General features: G+C 44.9%; 1 protein-coding gene across 1 annotated transcript in view; it reads left to right on the top strand.

Moving 5' to 3' along the window:
- FRAS1 (Fraser extracellular matrix complex subunit 1) overlaps window positions 1-21,657 on the top strand; it is a 185,924-nt gene that overhangs the window by 18,696 nt on the left and 145,571 nt on the right. Inside the window, exons 9-13 of the mRNA XM_029911919.1 lie at window positions 2,990-3,133; window positions 3,596-3,730; window positions 17,430-17,573; window positions 20,499-20,639; window positions 21,026-21,166. Of these exons, the coding sequence (XP_029767779.1) occupies window positions 2,990-3,133; window positions 3,596-3,730; window positions 17,430-17,573; window positions 20,499-20,639; window positions 21,026-21,166 (705 nt within the window). The remainder of the gene's footprint in view (window positions 1-2,989; window positions 3,134-3,595; window positions 3,731-17,429; window positions 17,574-20,498; window positions 20,640-21,025; window positions 21,167-21,657) is intronic.

Genomic DNA, 21,657 nt, shown 5'->3' with positions numbered 1-21,657 from the left:
TTTTTTTTTTTTTTTTGCGCTTGCGGCAGCAAAAATGCTGGAGCCGGCCCTGCTCAGATGCCACCCTTTGGTGAACTATTCTGCAGCTAGCCAACCCAGGGGATCTCTGTAAAACCATGCACTGTTGGCTCTCTGGTTACAGGGAGTACAAGCAGGCATTAGGGGTTTGATTGTGCAATCCTTACTCACACTGGTTAATCCTGTTAACTTCACTGGGGGTACTTGTTGGTGCTTACCAATGTGAGTAAAGGTCATGCAACGTAGCCCTCTATTCCCCGGGCTTCTCAGTATTATCAGCGTTCTCGTGACAACTGTTTTGATTTCAGCTTTGCTGCCTCTGTTTGGTTTGGGGACCAGTAATTATCCCCCTCCCCCTATAATTTAAATACGATATCAGGGTAGGACTCAGGCCAAAGTCTCCCTCTGACTTCAGTGGAGTTGGATCAGGACCCTAAGAGCCATCCTTTGGCAAAGTAAAAAGAATCGTTGGAGGACTTGGAGACTGTTGTCCTGGAAATGTTTTTCATTCCTTTTTTTTGAACTCTGAAATCTTCTAACAAACAAAAAAAGTCTCTCTCTCTCTCTCTCTCAGAATTATAACATGCTTCTGTGAAGTTTATGGGCTTATGATTAATTTCCTTTAAAAAAATGTACTCCCTTATACTGTAACGCCACTTCCAGTTCACCTGGGGTCAAATTAGAGCCAGTTAATAATTATCTGGACACATTAGAATAGCTTTGGCTATATAGCAATTTTGCATATAAATTATTTTTTCCCACAGGATGTTGTCTTTTCCCTTCATTTGCATTTCATAGTTGGTAGGTTTTAGCTGCAGATTCCTAATTTTTCATATTGGCAGCCGCTCTTGTTGCACTCAGCTTGCTTTGGTTAATCAGAGAGCTTCAGTTTGTCACAAGAAAAAGAAAACAACTTTGCAGTTTAATTATGCCGTCAGTGCCGAAGTGGCTCAGAGCGCTTGTCAGATAAATATTTAAAGCTTATTATTTGTTGAATAGCAAAAAAACCCCAAACAAACAACAACCCCAAAAAGCGTTTGTAAATCCAAAAGGCACGCTTTTTGGACAGGCCACATAAACTTAGAGACATCTCGTCGGCTACAGAAGGTGAACGTTTCAGGCATAAGAAAAGAGGAAGTGGTAGGGGGTTAGTATGGGAGACCCAAGCTCAATTTGCTACTCGATCACAGACTTCCCGTGTAAACTTTGGCAAGTTGCTTAGTGGCTTTTGAAAACGTTAGCCCTGAAGTCCCATTTTCAAAAGTGACGGCTACTCGGTCCCATTGACTTCCAGCGAGACGTAGGCTTCTAAGTGCCTAAGTCATTTAGGTGCTTTAAAAATGTTTAGCCTTAGTCTCTCTGTGACTCAGTTCCCCATCTGTACAATGGGGATAATAGCACAGCCCTCCCTTGCAGAGGCGTTGTGGGGATAAATTAATTAAAGGAGTTCAGATGCTATATAATGGGGACAGATTTGGGAGAAAGTATGACTGTGATTTGAAAACATTGCACTGTATTAACAGGTCTATATTTTCTGGGCCGGATTTTCCAAAGAGCTCAGCTCCCGTTAAGGCACTTCAATGAGGCGGGCAGATTATAAAATATTCCCGGCACCCAGAAGCTCTCATTCGTCTCAATAGGAGGTGCTGAGTGCTTTTGAAATTCCGCCGACTTCATTTAGGTGCCTGACTGTGTGCTGAGCTCTTTGGAAAATACGATCTCCTGAGATCATTGCATGGGGATATATAGAGCCAAGCCTGCGTTCTGCATACTCACTGCTCCCCTTGAAATCTCCTTTCCATGGACCCGCCAACTACTTCTCTCCATGCTGCAATAGAGGCAATGAGTGTTTTGCAATGCAGTGTCCAGGCTGATGATCCTGTAAAACTTTCCAACATTGTAACTCTTTAGCCCAGAGTTCTCCAAAATTTCCCACAGCGTGGTCCCCACCTTCCCACAAACTAAGGTCTTCCCTCACCCAGATGGTTTTGTGAAGCCAGTGTAAATTACTGTTCTCTGACCAATGTGTTTGGGGGGAAAACCCACACCCCCCTACCCAGTCCGTGGTGTCGTTCTCTAAGCTGAGGTTTGCTCGTGGGACAGCAGCTGGTCCTACTTTCAGGGAACACTTTGGATTAGTGCAGAAAGCTTTGCTCCTGAATGGAGCCCAGGCTGTGCGCTACCTCTCTCAGCGGTAAGGTGATTGCCAAGCAGTGGAGACGCTGCGACACGTGTGTAGGGACAGGGCAGCCCATTCTTTGTTTGTTTTTCATTGGGGCTTTTCCTGCTCCTCCTCCACCTACTCACCTATAGAACTTCACTAGGGGCTGAAACCATTACTCAGGCAAGCCCCACATCGATGTCAGTAGGGTTTGGGGCCTGAATGAAGACCAAGTAACAGCTCCAGGATTGGGCCCCCGTTGAAAGTTGAACAGACAGTTCTTCTGCTGGGCAAAAATGATTCAGCACTAAAGAAAAAATATTCGGTCCCTCGGCCACCGCACGGAGGCCGGCCTTGTAGTTTGAGAAACACCTGCTGTAGGGAAATATCTCGTCATAACCCTGTCCCCTCCGCTGATCTCTCTGTGTCGCTAAGCCTGCAACTCCTACTCCGACCCGACTTGGCCAGACTCCCATTGACTTTGTTATGGGATTTGGCTTGAGGTAACTCAAGTTCCGATTGTTGTGGGCCATTGATTCCTGATGGTATAAGAATATCAATGAAAAGAGACAACATGGATTGTGAATGGACGGTTGTCCAACTGAATTAAATGCAACGCTTACTTATCCAGTCCGATAAAATGCAGCATTTAACGGATCGCGTGCAGTTTATGAGAAAATGCCTCGAGCCATTAGCAGAGAGGCCACACATTGAGTGTTGCTTTGACTATAGCGTATGTGTTATTTCCAGCCTTCTTGATACAAGGCACGCAGTGCTGACAGCTTCTTTCTTTTTTGTTCTCCATGCTAGTGCAATGCCACTCAGACTGCTTGACGTGCTCTCGGTCCTTTGACCACTGTGACGTCTGCCTGGATGCAACTAAGTGGCTTCAGAATGGACGCTGTGTGGGGAGCTGTGATTCTGGATTCTATCGGGATGCTGGGGTTTGCTTAGGTATAGCCTATGTTCCAATCTCAGCTGACTGGATTTCCTTCAGGCTGGTGCTTTAGTCCTGAGGGGCTGCTTATTCACAATGCCTCCCAGTCATGGACTGTTATTGTATGAAAACTTTCCTCCTTGTAATCGCTTATTGATGCGGAAACACAACACCAAATCGGATATCAGTAAGGTTAGTCGTTCAGTCCTGGATTCAGGAAAGCACCGAAGCATCTCTTTATGTCCTATTGATTTCAACTGATCTAAACTAGAGCTCGTTGGAAAATTTAGAATTTCAAAAAATTTCAGCAAAAAAAGGAACCATTTTTTTCCCAACCATCTTTAATCTAAAAGGCTTTTCCTGCATAGGGATGCGTCCCTGAATTTAGCCCGCAGACTGACCATGTACAGATCGGTATCAGTGCACAATGACGTTTTACGGTAACACTGTCTCTTTTTCCCTTCGTTTTGTGTGGGCAGCCTGCATGGAGATGTGCTCCACCTGCACCAATGGGTTTGAGTGCACCTCATGCCAGGGATCCCTGCTGATGAAGTACGGGCAATGTGTGACATTGTGCGGGGACGGATTCTTCCAGGATCACCTCCACTGTGCAGGTAACTTACAAATAGGGCTGCCTGGTAAAACAGCCACATGTCTAAGCTACAGTGCATAGTCTGTATTTAGAGATCTGTTGCCAACATGAGGACAAAAGTTTTCAGTGCTGTAACGCCACAAGGTAACAGAATCACGTAGGGTTAGGATGATGGCAAATGGGAGAAGAATGCACTCTTTAACCGTCTGTTTCTGAAACCCCTACTTCTCAACACTGTGGGTACGTCTTCACTACCCGCCGGATCGGCGGGTAGTAATCGATCTATCGGGGATCGATTTATCGCGTCTTGTCTAGACGCGATAAATCGATCCCCGAACGTGCTCCCCGTTGACTCCGGAACTCCACCAGGGCGAGAGGTGGAAGCGGAGTCGACGGGGGAGCCGCGGCTGTCGATCCCGCGCCGTGAGGACACGAGGTAAGTTGATCTAAGATACGTCGACTTCAGCTACGAGAATAGCGTAGCTGAAGTTGCATATCTTAGATCGACCCCCCCACCCCAGTGTAGACCAGCCCTGTGACTGAATCAGTCCTATTTCGATTCAGAAGTCTCTCCCAGGGAAATGTTATTGTCTCTTACTCCTGGAGGGTGAGAGAACTGCTATATTTTACCATTGACCTAAAATCCATAGCCATTTACTGGAATCTAATTCTTTGGTGTATACTTTGTTTTCAGCACAGGCTAAACTACAGCTAATGAAATCAGCTCTCCCCAGGAGGCTGCAGTGGAGGTGTTTATTAGAGCGAATTAGAGAGCGACATGGGATATGGCAGGTAGCCAGAGTGTCACACACACACACAAAAGTCCTTTCCTCTTTGGTGATATTTTCTTGCTCTTCACACTTCTCCTTCCCAGAACATCTCTTGTGGTAGCTGGTCACATCAGGAATATTTAGGGAGTCTTACTCTGTTAATCACGAATTCCACAAAACAGGGGAAAGTGTCTCTAAATGAGTGTATCTCTGTACATTTCTAAAGATTGGGATTAGGATAGGGAAAGTGGGGCTTTCTGTTTGATTCCTTTGACATATTCTTTCTTTGTCCAAACTGTGATTCAGCCTCTTTCATCCTGACAGGTCTCTAAAGTCAGCACTTTTCTCCTTATGATATTGGCCTTTTTAGAGGGGTTGTAATTCTTTCTGAGACCAGTTCAGCCAAGCACCTGAACACATGTGGACTTCAGGCACCTGAGCAGTCCTGATGACTTCTGTGGAAATACCCATTTGCTTTAAAGTAAAGCACATGTTTAAGTGCTTTTGCTGAATGGAGATCTAAAGCAGGAGTTGGATTCTTGACCATTGCTTTTCTATAACTGTCTGACCCAAAGGGTTTACGATAGATTTCAGGTTTTGAATGCTAAGTAATCTTTGAGTTTGTTTTATTTTACCATTCCCTTTCTGCCTGCTCCTGGTGTTTTAATTGGCAATGGCCACGCACTGTAAAGGCAGTTGGAAAAGGCTAATGTTTCATTTTATTACCGGTTTGTAGTGAACTGGCTTTGCATTCCATCCATGTTCGTACCCATGCATGCCTGGAGTGGAAAGTTGCTGGGAAAAATTTGTTCATGTTTCCTCCAGGGAATTAAACCAATTTGCTTTAGTTCTGCCTGGCTGCATTTTCTGCATAAGATAAAACTGGCAGAGAAAGCCTCAAATTTCAGACCCAGTCCATAATTAATTTCCATCCAACCTTCCTTTGTATGCTCTTTGTTTTTATATGCATGCAGTCAGGTTGTCCAAACTGTCCTTAAGCTGTTCAGCAAGCAGTATGTTTTATTAACGCCTGCAGTAAGTTTGTCAATAGAATCATATACAGGATTGATCAGATCCTCAATTGGTGTAAATTGGTGCAGAGGATCTGACCGTAAAAAGGGAAAAGACCTGTGAGAACAGATGACCTAGTCCATCCTCCTGCCTTTGCAGGACTGCTCTCTGCAGTATATGAACAAGCCACAACGATTCAGTCTTGCTTCATCACTTGTGTTTTTTTTTTTAAAGAAGATCTAATCTAAAACTAAAAAGAACATTTGACTGAATTGGTTTGATGGGGTGGGGTTTTCCCCCCTGCTGTAATCATAGAATATCAGGATTGGAAGGGACCTCAGGAGGTCATCTAGTCCAACCCCCTGCTTAAAGCAGGACCAATCCCCAGATAGATTTTTACCCCAGTTCCCTAAATCGCCCCCTCAAGGATTGAACTCACAACCCTGGGTTTAGCAGGCCAATGCTCAAACCACTGAGCTATCCCCCCCCCTAATAATGGGGTTTGTTTTGCTGTAAAACAGAAAAGCCATTAGGGAAAAAGGGAAATTGAAAATCAGTAAGGAGGCTTATTCAGATAACTAACTGCGTGATTAATATTCACGGGATCAGTGAGAGACGGGGCAGAGCAGAGTGACACATGGAGTCTGCTGTGCTGAGATGAGACCGAAATGAATAAGAAAAAGGCTGAGAGAAGAAAAGTCAAGAGAGTGAAAGAAGAATGACCTCTACCCTGAAAAGCAAGACAGATGAAGGACATGGAGTCTTCAGTGCCCCCATTCTTTCTCTTTCCGGCAACTTAATTATGCACATTTTCAGGATTAATGCTCCCTGAAAAGTCTAGACGGAACTCAGGCGTTGCTGCTTTGACCTATCCAAATGAGAGTATTGAAATATGTAACCTGATTGTAACAGACAAAGCCTACATCATAGCAAAGTGCTCGGATTTTTATTAATGACTCTCTAGGCTCTTTATTAATGGTTCTTTAGACTATCTTAGGGTATGTCTACACTACCGCGGTAGTTCGACGGCTGGCAATCGAACTTCCGGGTTCGATTTATCGCGTCTGGTCTGGACGCGATAATTCGAACCAGGAAGTGCTCGCCGTCGACTGCGGTACTCCACCTCAGCGAGAGGAGTACCGCGGAGTCGACGGGGGAGCCTGCCTGCCGCGTGTGGACCGCGTCTGAACCGCGGTAAATTCGAACTAAGGTATGTCGACTTCAGCTACGTTATTCACGTAGCTGAAGTTGCGTACCTTAGATCGAATTGGGGTGTTAGTGTAGACCAGGCCTTAGTTATAGAAGCTCATCTCTGAGAACAGAGGTCTCAGTATTACTAAATAGAATTACTACAGGTAGCTAGCACTACCTTGCAATGAACTGTTCAGTTTATGAGTCATTTAGATCTACAGTGCAGAATTGTTAAAAACATCTTGTATCTTTCAAAAGTCAGGCAACTGGTTCTCAAATAGTTCCAGGTGTTCCTTTTATGACGCCGTTGGCGTTAATCTCTTGCAGTCACAAAACGGCTTGTGATCTTCACACCTGCAGTGATGCCGATGAGATTTCTGAGAAATCTTTTGAGAAAAGAAACTTTAAGTGAATTTTTACTCTGAATTGTGACCAAATGAAAGGGAGTTAAATGGCTGAGTGCAGGAAGCACTATGCTTTAGTCTAGGAGCTTTAATGAAACATGTCAGTTATGCCACATTTACTAGTGGTTCCGGGCAGATGCGTACTAATCTTGAATGCAGCAGAGCCCAGATGCTTTTATAAATGCATGGGTTTCTTTTCCTCAAGGAAGCCAGCGCTTTGCAAGAGTTCTTTTCTCTTAAAAACATGGAGCATGGCTCAGCTCTGTTCTACACCAGTTTTACACTGCTGGAATTCCTAAACCTAGAGTAACAGAGAGGTGAATCAAACCCTTTAACGTGGCAGCATTGGAATGCTCCTAATTTAGCAGTGAAGTGAAACCAAAATTTGAAAAAGACCCATCCATCCATGAAGAATTAAGTGAACATGCGGGAGGGGGCCCCCCTTTTCTCTCTTGAAATATAAAGAAACAAAACTGAGAATACTAGACTGTGGGAAGGCTCCTTGAAGCTTATAATATAGTCCTGAAAAATCAATAGGGAAAAGATTTTCACCACCTGTGTTGTCCTCTGTTACCCCAATGAGCTCATTTATATATAATAAGCAAATTATTGATGCCTATAATGTTATAAGCCAGTCAGTGATCAGACTGATGGTGACCTAGTTATGGCTTGCTATGTTGTAGAAGGAAGTTTAGTTTAGTGGTATAAGCAAAGTCAGGAGATCTGAGTTCCATGATCAGCTCTTGACACAGGTTTGCTGTATGACTGTGAGCGAGTCTCGTGAGCCTACAGCGGCTAGTGGTTTTGAGTGCCTTGATTTTTGGGTATCAAGCTGAAGGTACCTGAAAGGGGCCTGATTTTCTGAGTGTGGGTGCTTAACGCTTCCTAAAAATCAGGCTCCTTTAACGTCTCTCCCGTTGGACACCCAAATTGAGGTACCTGAGCTCGCTAGCGACTTTGAAAAGTTGGGTCATTTACATCTCAGTTTCCCTTCTGTAAAATGGAGAAAGCAATATTTCCCTGCTGCACCTCACGGTGATGTTGATGTCAGCGAATCTTTCTGTGATGGGGGTTGTGGGTTTCTTAGGACATCTTGTTGGGTTTGGGGTCTGCTTAAGGAACAGGGCTGATGTAGTATTGTCGGTTGGGATTTGGCCTTGGTTATGTCTAAACCAATGTCCAAATGTATAGTGTAGGATAGTTTCAGTGCCAAGGAAAATTAACGTCTAGGTCCAAACTTTCAGCTGAGTTTTTAACCCACCCTACGTTTGTGCGCTTGCGAGTTAGCAGACACAATTACCTGCATGGTCAGCTTATGGCTCGCTATCACTTGGGCTGATGAAAATAGGTGCGTAGAAGCAGTAAGTACTATCATGGGATGAGGCAAGCACTCCTAAAGTGGTTCAAAAGGCCCTGGTGGTTTTACAGTAATGCTGAAAGCTCATTGGCTCAATGGGAGCATCTGGAGGAAGACGATGCCTTTGGGAGTGCCAGGTTGGGAGGGTCCCAGAGCCTGGGCTCCAGCCAAGCCCAGGAGTCTACACAGCAATGAAACAGCCCTGTAGCTTGAGCCCTGCGAGCCCAAGTCAGCAGGTACAAGCCAGCCACAGGTTTCTCTTTGCTGTGTAGATATATCTATGGAGTCCTTACACCCCCTCCCTGCAGGGCCAGGCACACTGTGAGCCTTCATAATGATACATTTGTGACACCGCTTGTGACGATAGAGGACAAAAAGCCACATTAGCAGGTCTATATCCTGACAGCTTGGAGTCGCTGAAAATGGCTTGTTTGCATAATCCCTGCTTTCAAAATCAGCAACGTCTACAACCTTCCACGTCTCGCCCCAAACAAAATCTTCCCTACCCCCCTTCCCCACCCCCAGCCTCTTTCCTCCCATAATTTTTTGCAGGGTGGGGTGAGAAGATGGGTGTTATAGCGGCTGGAGGGTGATTTGGTGGGCACTCAGAGAGTCTGTGCACTCAACATTTGCTGGGTCTCTTTAGAGAACAAAGATATATGCTGTGGAAGACAAGTGGAAGGATAAGGTATCCTATACTGTCAATGACAAAATGGAACAGAGTTTGTCTCCTAGATGGAACCAGCTCTTGTAGAACAAAATGTTTAAACTAAGCAGAGGAATAGGCCATTTAAAGTATAGAAAGCCCCTTTGGCTTCTGGCCCAACCCTGTAGGGTCCGCATGTGACGGGTTGGACCGCCCATTCAGGATGCCACCTGATATACTGGGGTCCCATTGAGCCTGCCCGTTCCACCAGCCTGGGCTTCCTCATCCTGTCCTTGCTGTGCCAGGCCCACAAGCCTTCTCCAGCACACACACAGGTAAGGCCACACCCTGCTGCAGACACAGACTGAAATCAGCTGTGTGTGGGAAGATTCAGCTTGGGGATTTACCCAGCATTCCCATAAACCCAAAATAATATTGTCTTGCACTGTATAGAGAGATCTGTACAGCGCAAGCTCATAAAAATCGTCCCCTCCCTCAATCTGGAGGGAGATATGCATAGCCTTTTGCCCTTCCTTCCCCAGATATGAATTGTACAAACTGGTTTATAGAAAACAAAGACAAGTTTATTAACTACAAAAGACAGATTTTAAGTGATTATAAGGGATAGCAAACAGGTCAAAGCAGATTACTGAGCAAATAAAACAAAACATGCAAGCTAGGCTTAATACATTACAGAAATTGGCTACAAATAGTAATTTCTGACCCTAATTGTTGTTTTATGCAGGTTGCAGAGTTTCTTGAAGGTAAACTGTACTGCTTGCAGCTTAAATCTCCAGCTATTCCTTTCACAGGTTGACCTTTCTCAGCATGCGTCCCAGTCCTTCTCCCCAGATCAGTCTTAGGTATTTCCAGCAGTCATCCTGGGCAGGGATTCCGTGAAGAACCCTGATTAACTCACTCTCCAGCCTTTAATAGAATTGACATATGGCGGGAATAGTTTGTTTCGCAGTCTGACCCCTCTTAATGGAAAAAACACTGAAAGCCCAAGATGGGGGTCTAATACCAGGTGACACAATCCCCTGACCCTGTAGTGTCAAAGCAGCAACCCAGGAAGGGTCTCAGGAAGGCGGGAGATTAGTATCTTCAAAGTCTTATTGTTCTTCCTAATGGCCCATTCAGGCTGATTGCCGACTGTCTGGTAGGCATTTCCCAGATGCAAATGCTTTTGCAATTGATACAGAGTTTATATTCCTAACTTCAGATACAGCAATGATACATGCATACAAATAGGCTAATCATATTTGGTAAATCATAACCTTTCGACTGATATCTCACAAGACCCATTTTGTACCCAATACATCTTAATTTTGCCCCATTCGTATCATAAGCATATTTCTATGAAGAATATGGGCGTGATGTTACACCTCACTTCTTCCTATTTGGTTCCATGACACATGTCCTCTCTCCCTTGGCTCCATGCATGCTCTGCTTTCCAGCCTGCCTTGCAAGCGACACCACCAATCCGTTCCCTCTAGAAAGAGCTGAGCTGAGCAAAGCCAGCTGGTCTGAGATTGCTTTCCAGCAACCACATAGTTTCTATTGATGCACTTTCCTTTAGTGTTTAAGTTACTGTAGACAAGCAGAACAGAGATATCGTGGGGATATCAATAGCTGTTGCATTTTTAAAACAGCAACTCTCAGGGCATGTAGGCAAAGAGAAATTGCCTGATGCCTGTCACTGGGGGCATGAGAGCTGAACGTTGAGATACGAGCACAAATTGGGCCATGTTTGATATTCATTGGGAGACCTGCAGCTGATACCCTATGCAGGTGCTGCTGCTTTGAATATGGAAGTGGATGCAGGGCCGGCTCCAGGCACCAGCCGACCAAGCACGTGCTTGGGGCAGCACCTTGGGGCGGGGCGGCGCTCAGTTTTTTGTTTTGGTTCGGCAGGGCAGTGCTGGAGGGGTTTTTTTGTTTGTTTTTGTTTCTGCCGGGCGGCGCTCGGAGCGGGGGCTTGGGCAGTGCGGCGTTCGGGAGGGGGCGGGGGCTTCGGGCGGTGCGGCGCTTGGGGGAGCAGGGGCTTCGGGCAGCGCGGAGCTCGCGGGGGCTTCGGCAGCACGGCGCTCGGGGGGGTGGGGCTTCGGGCGGCGCGGCACTCGGGGGGGGGGGGGGGTGGGGGGGGGGCGGCGCTCTTTTTTTTTTGCTTGGGGCGGCAAAAAAGTTAGAGCCGGCCCTGAGTGGATGGGTTTTGCTGTCGGCCATGTTAACGGAGCCTGAGTCCAGCACCATCATGCGTGGTAGACCTGACAGCTGTAGCAGTTCATTTAAAGGAGGCCAAGCTAATCACTGTCTTTCCTGGCAAATACTTTGTTCAGTGAAGCCACCTGAGAAAGTTACTCATTAACCCTATCTGAGCAATTAGCTTCGCTGCCAATGCTAACCTGGCTGAAATGAATTGAGAGGCTCAGCGGTTTGATTCAGAGAAGCCTCTGAGTGTTTGCTAGCTTATTGAGAATGATCTGTAGTTTTGATTCTTTTTCTTTCCCTCCCTTCTTTCAGCCCCCACCAGTCTGCCCCTTGTCATCCTCATCCTCCTCTTCCCCCTCAGACTCTGCAAGCTATTGGTCCCTGATCCTTCCTTTGTCCCTCTTCCAAGATCAGCTCTCTGGCTTGTTCCGCAGACTCTCAATACTTCTCTTTCCTTCCCTGACTTCCAATGGCCTTGACCCCAAAAGGTTCCATGCTCGTGGCGCTATCCTGCCAAGTTCATTGCATCTTCTCAGTAGGTCTGGCAGCCTCTGCTGAGCTGTTTGTTATTGTCAGGTCTCTCTCTCAGGCTTTGCTAGATCAGAGATAACTCAGAAGTCATCGCACCCCAGAGAAAGATAAAATGTGAAGACAACATCTGCCTTAGTAGAAGCTTCCAGAGCTGCTGAGATCCTGCACTGGTTTTGCAGGATCATTGCCAAAGGCAGGGGAGTCAACTGGGAATCGGAGCAAGATGGAGAAGGGGGAGTACTTAACCAAACGGATCTGACCTTCAAATAGTGCTGGTTTGCATCCGCCTCTGGGCTGAGCAGAGATCTGCCTGATTTCCAATGAAGTGTGCTGCATCCTGCCTGCCCTAAACTCGTGCTGTCTGAAGCATGCCCATCCTGTTCCAATACCTTCCTCTTTATTGCCTGTGTTCAAAGTGAAACTTGCCAATGACTGTAGTGAGTTTCACTCTGCAGATAGGGGTTGGGGCAGATGTCAGGGTTCGCTCCCCACTCTGAACTCTGGGGTACAGATGTGGGGACCCACATGAAAGACCCCCTAAGCTTATTTCTCCAGTTTAGGTTAAAAACTTCCCCAAGGCACAAATCCTTTCTTGTCCTTGGATGAGTACTGCTGCCACCACCAAGTGATTTAAACAAACATTCAGGGAGGGCCACTTGGAGCCCTACCTCCCCCAAAATATCCCTCCAAGCCCCTACACCCCTTTTCCTGGGGAGGCTAGAGAATAATATCCTAACCAATTGGTTACAAAGTGAGCACAGATCAACCCCCCTGGGTCTTTAGGACACTGAAAAACAATCAGGTTCTTAAAATAAGTTTATTTTAAAAAAGATAAAAGAATCACCTCTGTAAAATCAGGATGGAAGATAACTTTACAGGGTAACAAAAAGATTCAAAACACAGAGGATTTCCCCTCTAGGCAAAACTTTAAAGTTACAAAAACAGGGATAAACCTCCCTGTTAGCACAGGGAAAATTCACAAGCTAAAACAAAAGATAATCTAATGTATTTCCTTCCTATTACTTACAATTTGTAATCTTAGAGACCTTTAGTTCAGGTATGGCTTTGGGAGATGTATTTTCCCTGCCCTGATTCCTCGCTGCCCCGGAGAGAACAACAAAGGAACACAAAACAAAAACATTCCCCCCACAGATTTGAAAGTATCTTCTCCCCTCATTGGTCCTTTTAGTCAGGTGCCAACCAGGTTACTTGAGCTTCTTAACCCTTTACAGGTAAAGAAGGGATTTTGTGCTACCCTTAGCTGTATGTTTATGACAGCAGGAAATGACGGTGAAAAATAGCCACTGATTCAGAGCAATCTTAATTGCCCTGACTGATCTGGGCTCAGAACAACAACATATGCTTTAAGGCAGGCAAATGCAGGGACATACATTAAGGAGCAGAGAACGTAGGCCATGCTAACAGGATGGGGAGCTTCTTTTGGAAAGCAGTGACTCTGGAAAGGATTTAGGGGTCATTGCAGACCATCAGCTGACCATGAGCTCCCGATGCAATCCTGTGTCCCAAAGTGCTGCTGCAGTCCTCTGGCGAGTAAATGGGAATGTCAGGAAGATGATGCAACTTGCGCATGTGGCATTGGTGAGTCCATTGCGGCAATACTGTGTTCCGTTCTGGTGTCCGCACTCGAAAAACGATGGTGAAAAATTGGAGGGTGTTCAGAGAAGTTTTACATGAAGGATTCAAGGTCTGGAAAACCTGCTTTAGGATCAGAGAATTAATGAGCTCCATCCATGTACCATATTGAAGAGAAGGTTGAGAGGGGACTTGATAACAATCTGTAGGAACCTACAAAGGAAGAACATACCTGATTTTAGGGGGCTCTTGAATGTAGTATAACAAAATCCAATGGCTGGAAGTTGAAGTTAGAAAAATTGAAATTGGAAATCAGATACAACTTTCTGTCAACGAGGGAAATTAACCACTGGTTAATGTTGCCAAGGGAAGTGGTAAATTTATCATCATTTGCAATGTTTAAATTGAGCCTGGATGTTTGCTCCAATTCAATCACAAGTTTATGGGCTTGATAGTGTTCACATGTGAAATGGAATAATTGCCCTCTCCGCGGGAATAACTGGTGAAATTCTCTGGCCTGTGCTTTGATCTCTTCTGGCTTAAAATGTGTGACTCAGACTGCCCATAATGCTCTGGAGAAATTAGGACAGAGAAAGGGAGGAGGAGTGAGGCAAGAAGAAAAAGGAGAGGAGAAGATGAGGAAGAGAGCAGCAAATTGCAAGGGAACAGAAGGGGAAGAGAGAAAAGGGTGGAAAGAAAAGCAACAGATCGTAGGATGGGATGATAGAGGAGGAAGGACGGTCTAGTGAACAGAGCACTGGACTTGGACTCAGGCATGTTAGGTCCAATTCTTGTGTGACCGTGGGCAAGTCACTTAGTCTCTCTGTGCCTCAGTTCCCCATCTGCTCACTGGGGGTAATAGTACTGCCCTACCTCATGGGAGGGGCGGTTGTGAGGGTAAAATCCCTTAATGATCGGGAGCTGTTCAGCTGCTATGGTGATATATATGCTCCAGCTTGTTAATAAAACAAAAACGACAGGGAAGAATGCCGTGTACTCCAGCAGATAAAAGAGGAATTAAAAAACTTGGAACAAAGCGGGGGCGGGAGGGTAATAAGTGACCTCTTATTTCTGTGGAAATGAACGTGTTTAGAGTCAGTGGCAGCCGTCTACCCTGCTCTCTAATTGCAGTATCCTCTCCTTCGTTCTGTCCTCGCTTGCCCTGCAAAAATTAGGCATGTTCTGCTTTTATTGGAAACGAGCCCATTCTCATCTATTCTGGGGCAGATCCCTGCGAAGGGTGGGTCTGTTCTTTTTTTTTTTTTTAATGGGCTTCTCTCCTATTCCTACTTTAAATAAATGTGCATTAGACCAGGGGTCGGCAACCTTTCAGAAGTGGTGTGCCGAGTCTTCATTTATTCACTCTGATTTAAGGTTTCGCGTGCCAGTCATACATTTTAACGATTTTAGAAGGTCTCTTTCTAGAAGTCTATAATATATAACTAAACTAGTGTTCTATGTAAAGTAAATAAGGTTTTTAAAATGTTTAAGACACTTCATTTAAAATTCAATTAAAATGCAGAGCCCCCCGGACTGGTGGCCAGGGCCCGGGCAGTGTGAGTGCCACTGAAAATCAGCTTGCGTGCCGCCATTGGCATGCATGCCATAGGTTGCCTACCCCTGTATTAGATAATGAAATTTAAGCTCTCCAGCGTGGATCATTTATTCCCTTGTGAGTTGTTATTGTTGCCTCCTGATTTTTGCGGGTTATACAGTCTGGATACCATAATTGCAGCTCCTTCTGTGTTAGAAATGGCTTCCATATACCGTTTGAATTTCTGAATGCAAGAGCTGCTGAGATGGTATGAACATCACTGCAGGACCTCCTGTACAACCACACTGGAGGTTGCATCTTACTTTACAAATGGCAAACGCAGTTGTGTTTTCCGGAGAGGTGGGTTTCATAAATGTCTGCATGTTCAGGACATACGCCTTTAGGATTCTGTTTCACCCCGCCTTTCACAGGGTGGGAATACAAGCATAGACATGGCTTGTGAAACTATCAAGTTTAGAACATATATGGGTGTAATCAGGGAAAAAAATCTAATTCTGAAAGTGCTGTAATTTGCACAGGCTGTGTGAGTAGTGGCAGCACGATTTAACATGATGTAACAGCCACACAAATACCATGAAAGGCTAACCACAGTGGGCTTGATTTTCCTCTCGATTAAACTCATAGTCTCAAAGTGAGTTGGGTCTCACAGCTATGTAGGAGAGCAGAATTTAGCCCCATACAGTCATTCCACTTAGGAAGAAAAAATCAATTTCACACATACAGAATGGGAAGAGACTGTCTAGGAAGGAGTACGGCAGAAAGGGATCTAGGGGTTATAGTGGACCACAAGCTAAATATGAGTCAACAGTGTGATGCTGTTGCAAAAAAAGCAAACATGATTCTGGGATGTATTAACAGGCGTGTTGTGAGCAAGACACGAGAAGTCATTCTTCCGCTCTACTCTGCTCTGGTTAGGCCTCAGCTGGAGTATTGTGTCCAGTTTTGGGCACCGCATTTCAAGAAAGATGTGGAGAAATTGGAAAGGGTCCAGAGAAGAGCAACAAGAATGATTAAAGGTCTAGAGAACATGACCTATGAAGGAAGGCTGAAAGAATTGGGTTTGTTTAGTTTGGAAAAGAGAAGACTGAGAGGGGACATGATAGGAGTTTTCAGGTATCTAAAAGGGTGTCATAAGGAGGAGGGAGAAAACTTGTTCACCTTAGTCTCTAAGGATAGAACAAGAAGCAATGGGCTTAAACTGCAGCAAGGGAGGTCTAGGTTGGACATTAGGAAAAAGTTCCTAACTGTCAGGGTGGTTAAATACTGGAATAAATTGCCTAGGGAGGTTGTGGAATCTCCATCTCTGGAGATATTTAAGAGTAGGTTAGATAAATGTCTATCAGGGATGGTCTAGACAGTATTTGGTCCTGCCATGAGGGCAGGGGACTGGACTCGATGACCTCTCGAGGTCCCTTCCAGTCCTAGAATCTATGAATCTATTCATGTCTTTGCAAAAAAATGAGTATGTTGAAATGTTGTTCTAGTCCTGTGCAGGTACTAGTTAGTATCTTCTTCTGCTCAAGAGAGAACATATCCATTGCCTGAATGGTGTATTTTTGTAATATACTGCAGGAATACCCAAACAATTACTGGATGCTGGCCTTGGTGCAGAGTTTGCCCAAAGATAAAGCTATTCGCCTGCTCATTATAATTGCGGCATTTCCATTCTCTTCTTTTGGCCATATAAGGGAAAAGATTCACAGTGCATAATGTACACTTCAATGGGAAACTGCCACACACAGACAGTTTCAACCTGTCCCTATGAATTACTAGTTCCCAGCAAACTACAATTCCATGGCATGATTCCTTCTCTGTTCAGACAGAATCAGTCAGGGGGGTGGAGTTCAGCAGCTCATAGCCCCCAATGCAGAGTTTTTGGAGGGAGTAAAAATCATTTTCAGAAGGGTGGTCCCCTCCCCCCCCCTTTTTTTTTTGCAGGAGCAATTTGCTTAGGACACACACACCCCCCTTTTGCAATCAGATCCTCATGGATGGACCTTTGCACTCTCATGTAGTTCCATTGATGTGTCAGTGGGGCCTTGCAGGAGTCTTCCTGCAAAGATCTGGTGGTTTTGTTTACATGTCATGCAGAGCAGATTGTTTCCACCTAGTACCATGAAGCTCAAATCCTGGTCCATGCTATACCAATACATATATTTTACAATAATCAAAGTTGTTCCTCTGAGTGTCTGATTGTAGCCGCAGGCACTATTCTAATTTGCACTTAGCTATTTTGCAGATGCAAAATTGGGATGTAAATGGAGTTCCCCAAAAGCGTGACTAGCCCAGATGAAAATACCAAACTCAACACACCAGTGATTTTTTAAAAGCACAAAAAGCCTATGTTATTTTAGGAGTGAAAGTGCAAATAGGCAAATTGCTACAAAACTCATTTTTAAAAACTCAGTGACCATGTGGTTGTTCATTAACTTGTTAATCTTTTTCCTTTCAGTTTGTCACGAGTCCTGCTCTGCATGCTGGGGGTCTGCTGAGAACAACTGCTTGGCCTGCAAGGACGGGTCTCACGTTTTAAATGCCGGGCTCTGTGTGGCCAGCTGTGGTCACGGGTTTTATGTGAAGAATGGAATCTGCAATGGTAAATCCCTGTTTCTCTTTTTCTCTGACATGAACTTTGCCCATGCATGACAGAAGGGAATCAATATGTTGTGTAGACAGCCAGCAAACAGGATTGTAGATCTATATCTGAGAGACCAGACACACCTATTCCATAAATATTTAGTGAAAAATGCTGCTACTTGTTTATAAGATTACTAGCTCATTTAAAATTATCAGATGCTGAAAGGTTTAAGGCTGTTTTGTTCACTGAGCAGCATGAAAGCAAAAATGAGATGATCCTTCGGGCTTGACAAATCCACTTGACGGAGGAAAGAGAGACGACTTTTGCCAGCACATTGCTTGAAGTTGTTCAGTAATCCACAGCTCGGTGACTAAACAACGCCTGCGGCACATGGGAATCTTTTGGAAGGAGAGAGAGAAAGAGAAGGAAAGGGGGCAACGAATATAAGTCTTTAGAGACTGGTAGAACTGGGCAGATAGTGAGAAAAAACTTAGGCATTTCCAGACTGGATCAGACCCGGTCCATCTAGTGCACTAACCTATCTCTGACAGTGGTCACTACCAGCTGCTTCAGAGGAGGTGAGACAAACCCTTTAGTAGGCAGATGAGGGATAATCTGTCCTTCCTAAGAGTTTCTGATGTCCCATCTACTTGAAGGAAATTGGCACTGGTGTGATTACATGGTCGTTGTTGCACTGTATAAATCCTGAAAGTAGGCGTGCTGCCAAAGTGAGATGAACTGGGGCAAACTCATGTATGTTAGGGGCTTGCTCTGCATCGATGTAGTTCATCATCATTCGCGTAGTGCAAAGCACTGTAGCGTCACATCACAGTGAACAGTACAATCACAACATACAGGAGTCGTTGTCCAGCAATCTTCCGCCACGTTTCACAGTCTTCACACAGCCTTAAGCAGTGTACCCTACTGCCTCCCAGCCAGCCAGCCACATCATCAAACCACTCTCGCTGTGGGTGTCCCCTTCCCCTGGCATTTGACACCAATCGCTGCAAACCTTGCTCTGGCAATCTTCCTCTGCTCATCCAACCCACTTGTCCCCCAAACTCCAGTTTTTCTTGTCTGATAGTCTGGACAATATCAGCTATCACTCCAGTTATGCTGTAAATTCGGGTGATTACCTCCTTGTTAATCATGTGTGAGGTATAACTAATGCACAGCTGTTACCTGTAGCATTTCAATTCGAAGGCAGAAAGCTTCTTCGGTGTCTGTTTTCTTAGCATCGATATCTCACACACACATAGGCAAGAGACTGCAGCCATTTCATTTTAAACTTCATGGTAATACCTTTGCTTCTCCAAATGTGGTTGAACGTTGCTAGAGCAGCAGTCATGAATCCAATTCTATGTCTGGGGTGTCTAAGTGCTCAGCATCCCTCGTAGTCACACTACCAGCTCTCTGGAGTGCTCAACACTCCAGTGCCTCCTCAGATTTGGGTAGGAATATCTTCGCCTTTTCAACAGACTTAGATGTCACCATTGTCTTTTGTCTTTTCAGACGATCTCTTTATATCTAATTTCTCTGCCTCCCTCGCTGCCCTTTCTAGACATTTTTGCACCTCTTCTTGTGACCATCCAATCAGGACAATATCAATATGATTGGCGAAACACAGATAACTAATTGTTTGTCCACGTGTACACCCTCCTGTAGGTTTCCATCAGTGGGTCTTCTTACAGTTTCTTCAAGATAACTGTTGAAAAGGGTCCGGAATATCATGCAGCCTTGCCTGATTCCTATCCTCAGGTCAAACCCCAACTGCTTTGCTCATACCCTGCAAACACCGAAGCCGTTGCGCTGATGTAGAGCTTTTGTAACAGCCGTATTACATTTTCACCAACTCCAACCGGCCGCAGGATTGCCCAAAGAAGCTTGTGCCATCTGCTTCAGCAAAATCCATGAGGACATGGACTGCCTTCCCACCATTTCCTAGCACTAGCTTGCATAGCACATGCAGATTGAATATTTGCTCCACCGTACCTCTTTTGCATCTAAACGCAGCTTGTTCTTCAGCTAGAAAATTCTCTCTTGGGCGTTCTCTTCAGGATGGTTCTCGGCATTATTTTGCTAGGGTGTATCAATAATGAGATTGTGCAATAATTTCCATAAACAGCCGGGTTCCTGTTTTTATGAACAGGAACCATCAGGGACTGTGTCCAAGTCGTGGTCCATATTCCAGATGCCCAAATCACAAGCTTATGGGATGCCTGTATGAGTGTCTCTCCATCACTTTTAATTGGTTCTGCTTATATGTTATCTCTGTAGTTACACCTCCGCAGATGTCCTTAGTAATGCTTATGGGTTGTGAAGAAAACCCTTTGAATGCAAACTGATGTCTGCTGCATGCAGAGAATGTGAAAGAGAGCTGTGCTCTTTCCACCTTACATTCATCTCGATGGGGTGTTAACTCTCAAGTCTTTTTCTGATGGAAAATGAAAATTGTAGACATTGCTAAGAATTTATCTGGGCAGGGAGCAGATGGGACATAGGCCTATTTTTTCCAAATCTGCAGTCCCTGAGAAGAGGAGACCTTTAGGATTTTCAGCGTCTCCAGAGGCCATGTCTCATTGATTCTTTACTGACAATTTTCCACTGTTGTTGTAAGATGAGTGCATCCACTGGTGATAGCAGTAGTGAGAGCGCTAGTGCAGAACAGCTGCTGCTGTTTCTACTGTGGTGTCACTCTGAATTCCACTAGTTCTTTCGGGCAATTAGAGATCTGTTCTGTCTTCTTTCATATATGCTACTAGGCATGCAGTGAAAGGCAAAGGGAAGGGTTTAATTTACTGTAACGTTTGAAAGTGTCTCTGTAACAAGGAAGGAGCTGGGCATGGCTATATTTTGCTATATTGTATACATGCAACCAGATTGGGAACACCGCTGTTCCTTTCATAACAGTGCATTTCATTAATGGTCTGTCCTCTTTGACAGCTTGTGACCAGTCCTGTGAAACATGTTATTCAGACCAACCCAGATGTTCAACGTGTGCTTCAGATAAGGTGTTACACAGTGGGAAATGCATTTCAGAATGCCCTGGTGGGTATTACACAGACAGCACTCAGCGATGCAGAGGTAAGAGGCATTTCTGCTTGGCACTTGTTGCATGACCTTTCTGATGACCTTCAAGGCACATTCCAAAGCTCATCTTCTCTTGCGAGGGTACAGAATTGTTTGAGGAGACAGGGGATTTGAGTTTTTAAGTTGCTCAGTTAACTCGGGGTGGATTCTTTTAAATGATCTCCTTTGCAAAACTTTTTGAGATCTCTGAGTGAAAAGGACTATGTAAGAGGGAATTATTTATTATCCTCACTATCATTACTTTAACACGTGACAGAATGCTGTGGGTGTGTGCGGAGTGAGAGATGACTTGGTTGGCAGCATGGTACAGTAGCCGGCAGCATGGCTACAAGCGGATTAAGTATGCTATTCCAGTTATATGCTCTCTGTTTCTCCACCAGCTTGTCACGATTCTTGTGCCAGTTGTATTGGCCCATTGGCCACTCAGTGCACTTCCTGTTCCCTTGCTCTGGGATTGCGCCAGGGCCAGTGTCTGCCTGCCTGCGGAGAGGGCTTTTATCACGATCACAATGTCTGCAAAGGTAAACTCCGTATTTTGAACCAGATCCCCAGTAAAGTGTAAATCAGTGAAATTCCATTAGCTTCAGTGGAGCTGTGCTGATTTAGATTTAGATAGAGATTCTGCCCCATTACCGTATACTGAAGTAAGGTGAGGTGTGTGAAATTCCCACTTTTTGCTTCATTTCCCCCACACAACAAACACACACAAATTATTATTTTTTGATTTTTTTTCCCAGGGTTTGCTCCCTCTGGACATTTCCTCCCCCCCATATTGTCACAATAGGCCAACACGACAATGTTTCCTATATTTTTCTGATGACAGTTAAATGTGCATACAATTTCACATTAAAGTTTAGTGGATTTCCTAAGACATAAGGTAATTTCCCCTGGGCTGCAAAGGAAAGTATGAACATTCAGGGGACACAGTTTACACTTCTCATAAACCCTTCGAAAGCACTATTTTCCCCGTCTCTCCCCAGCTTCCCCGACAACACAGTGTTGGTTTATGCAG

The sequence above is a fragment of the Terrapene carolina genome, unplaced genomic scaffold, assembly GCF_002925995.2.
Source record: "Terrapene carolina triunguis isolate 2854851 unplaced genomic scaffold, T_m_triunguis-2.0 Scaffold136, whole genome shotgun sequence".
In the NCBI taxonomy this organism is placed as follows: Eukaryota; Metazoa; Chordata; order Testudines; family Emydidae; genus Terrapene; species Terrapene triunguis.
Note: the sequence above shows the minus strand (reverse complement) of the source record. Positions and strands in the feature narration are given on the sequence as shown.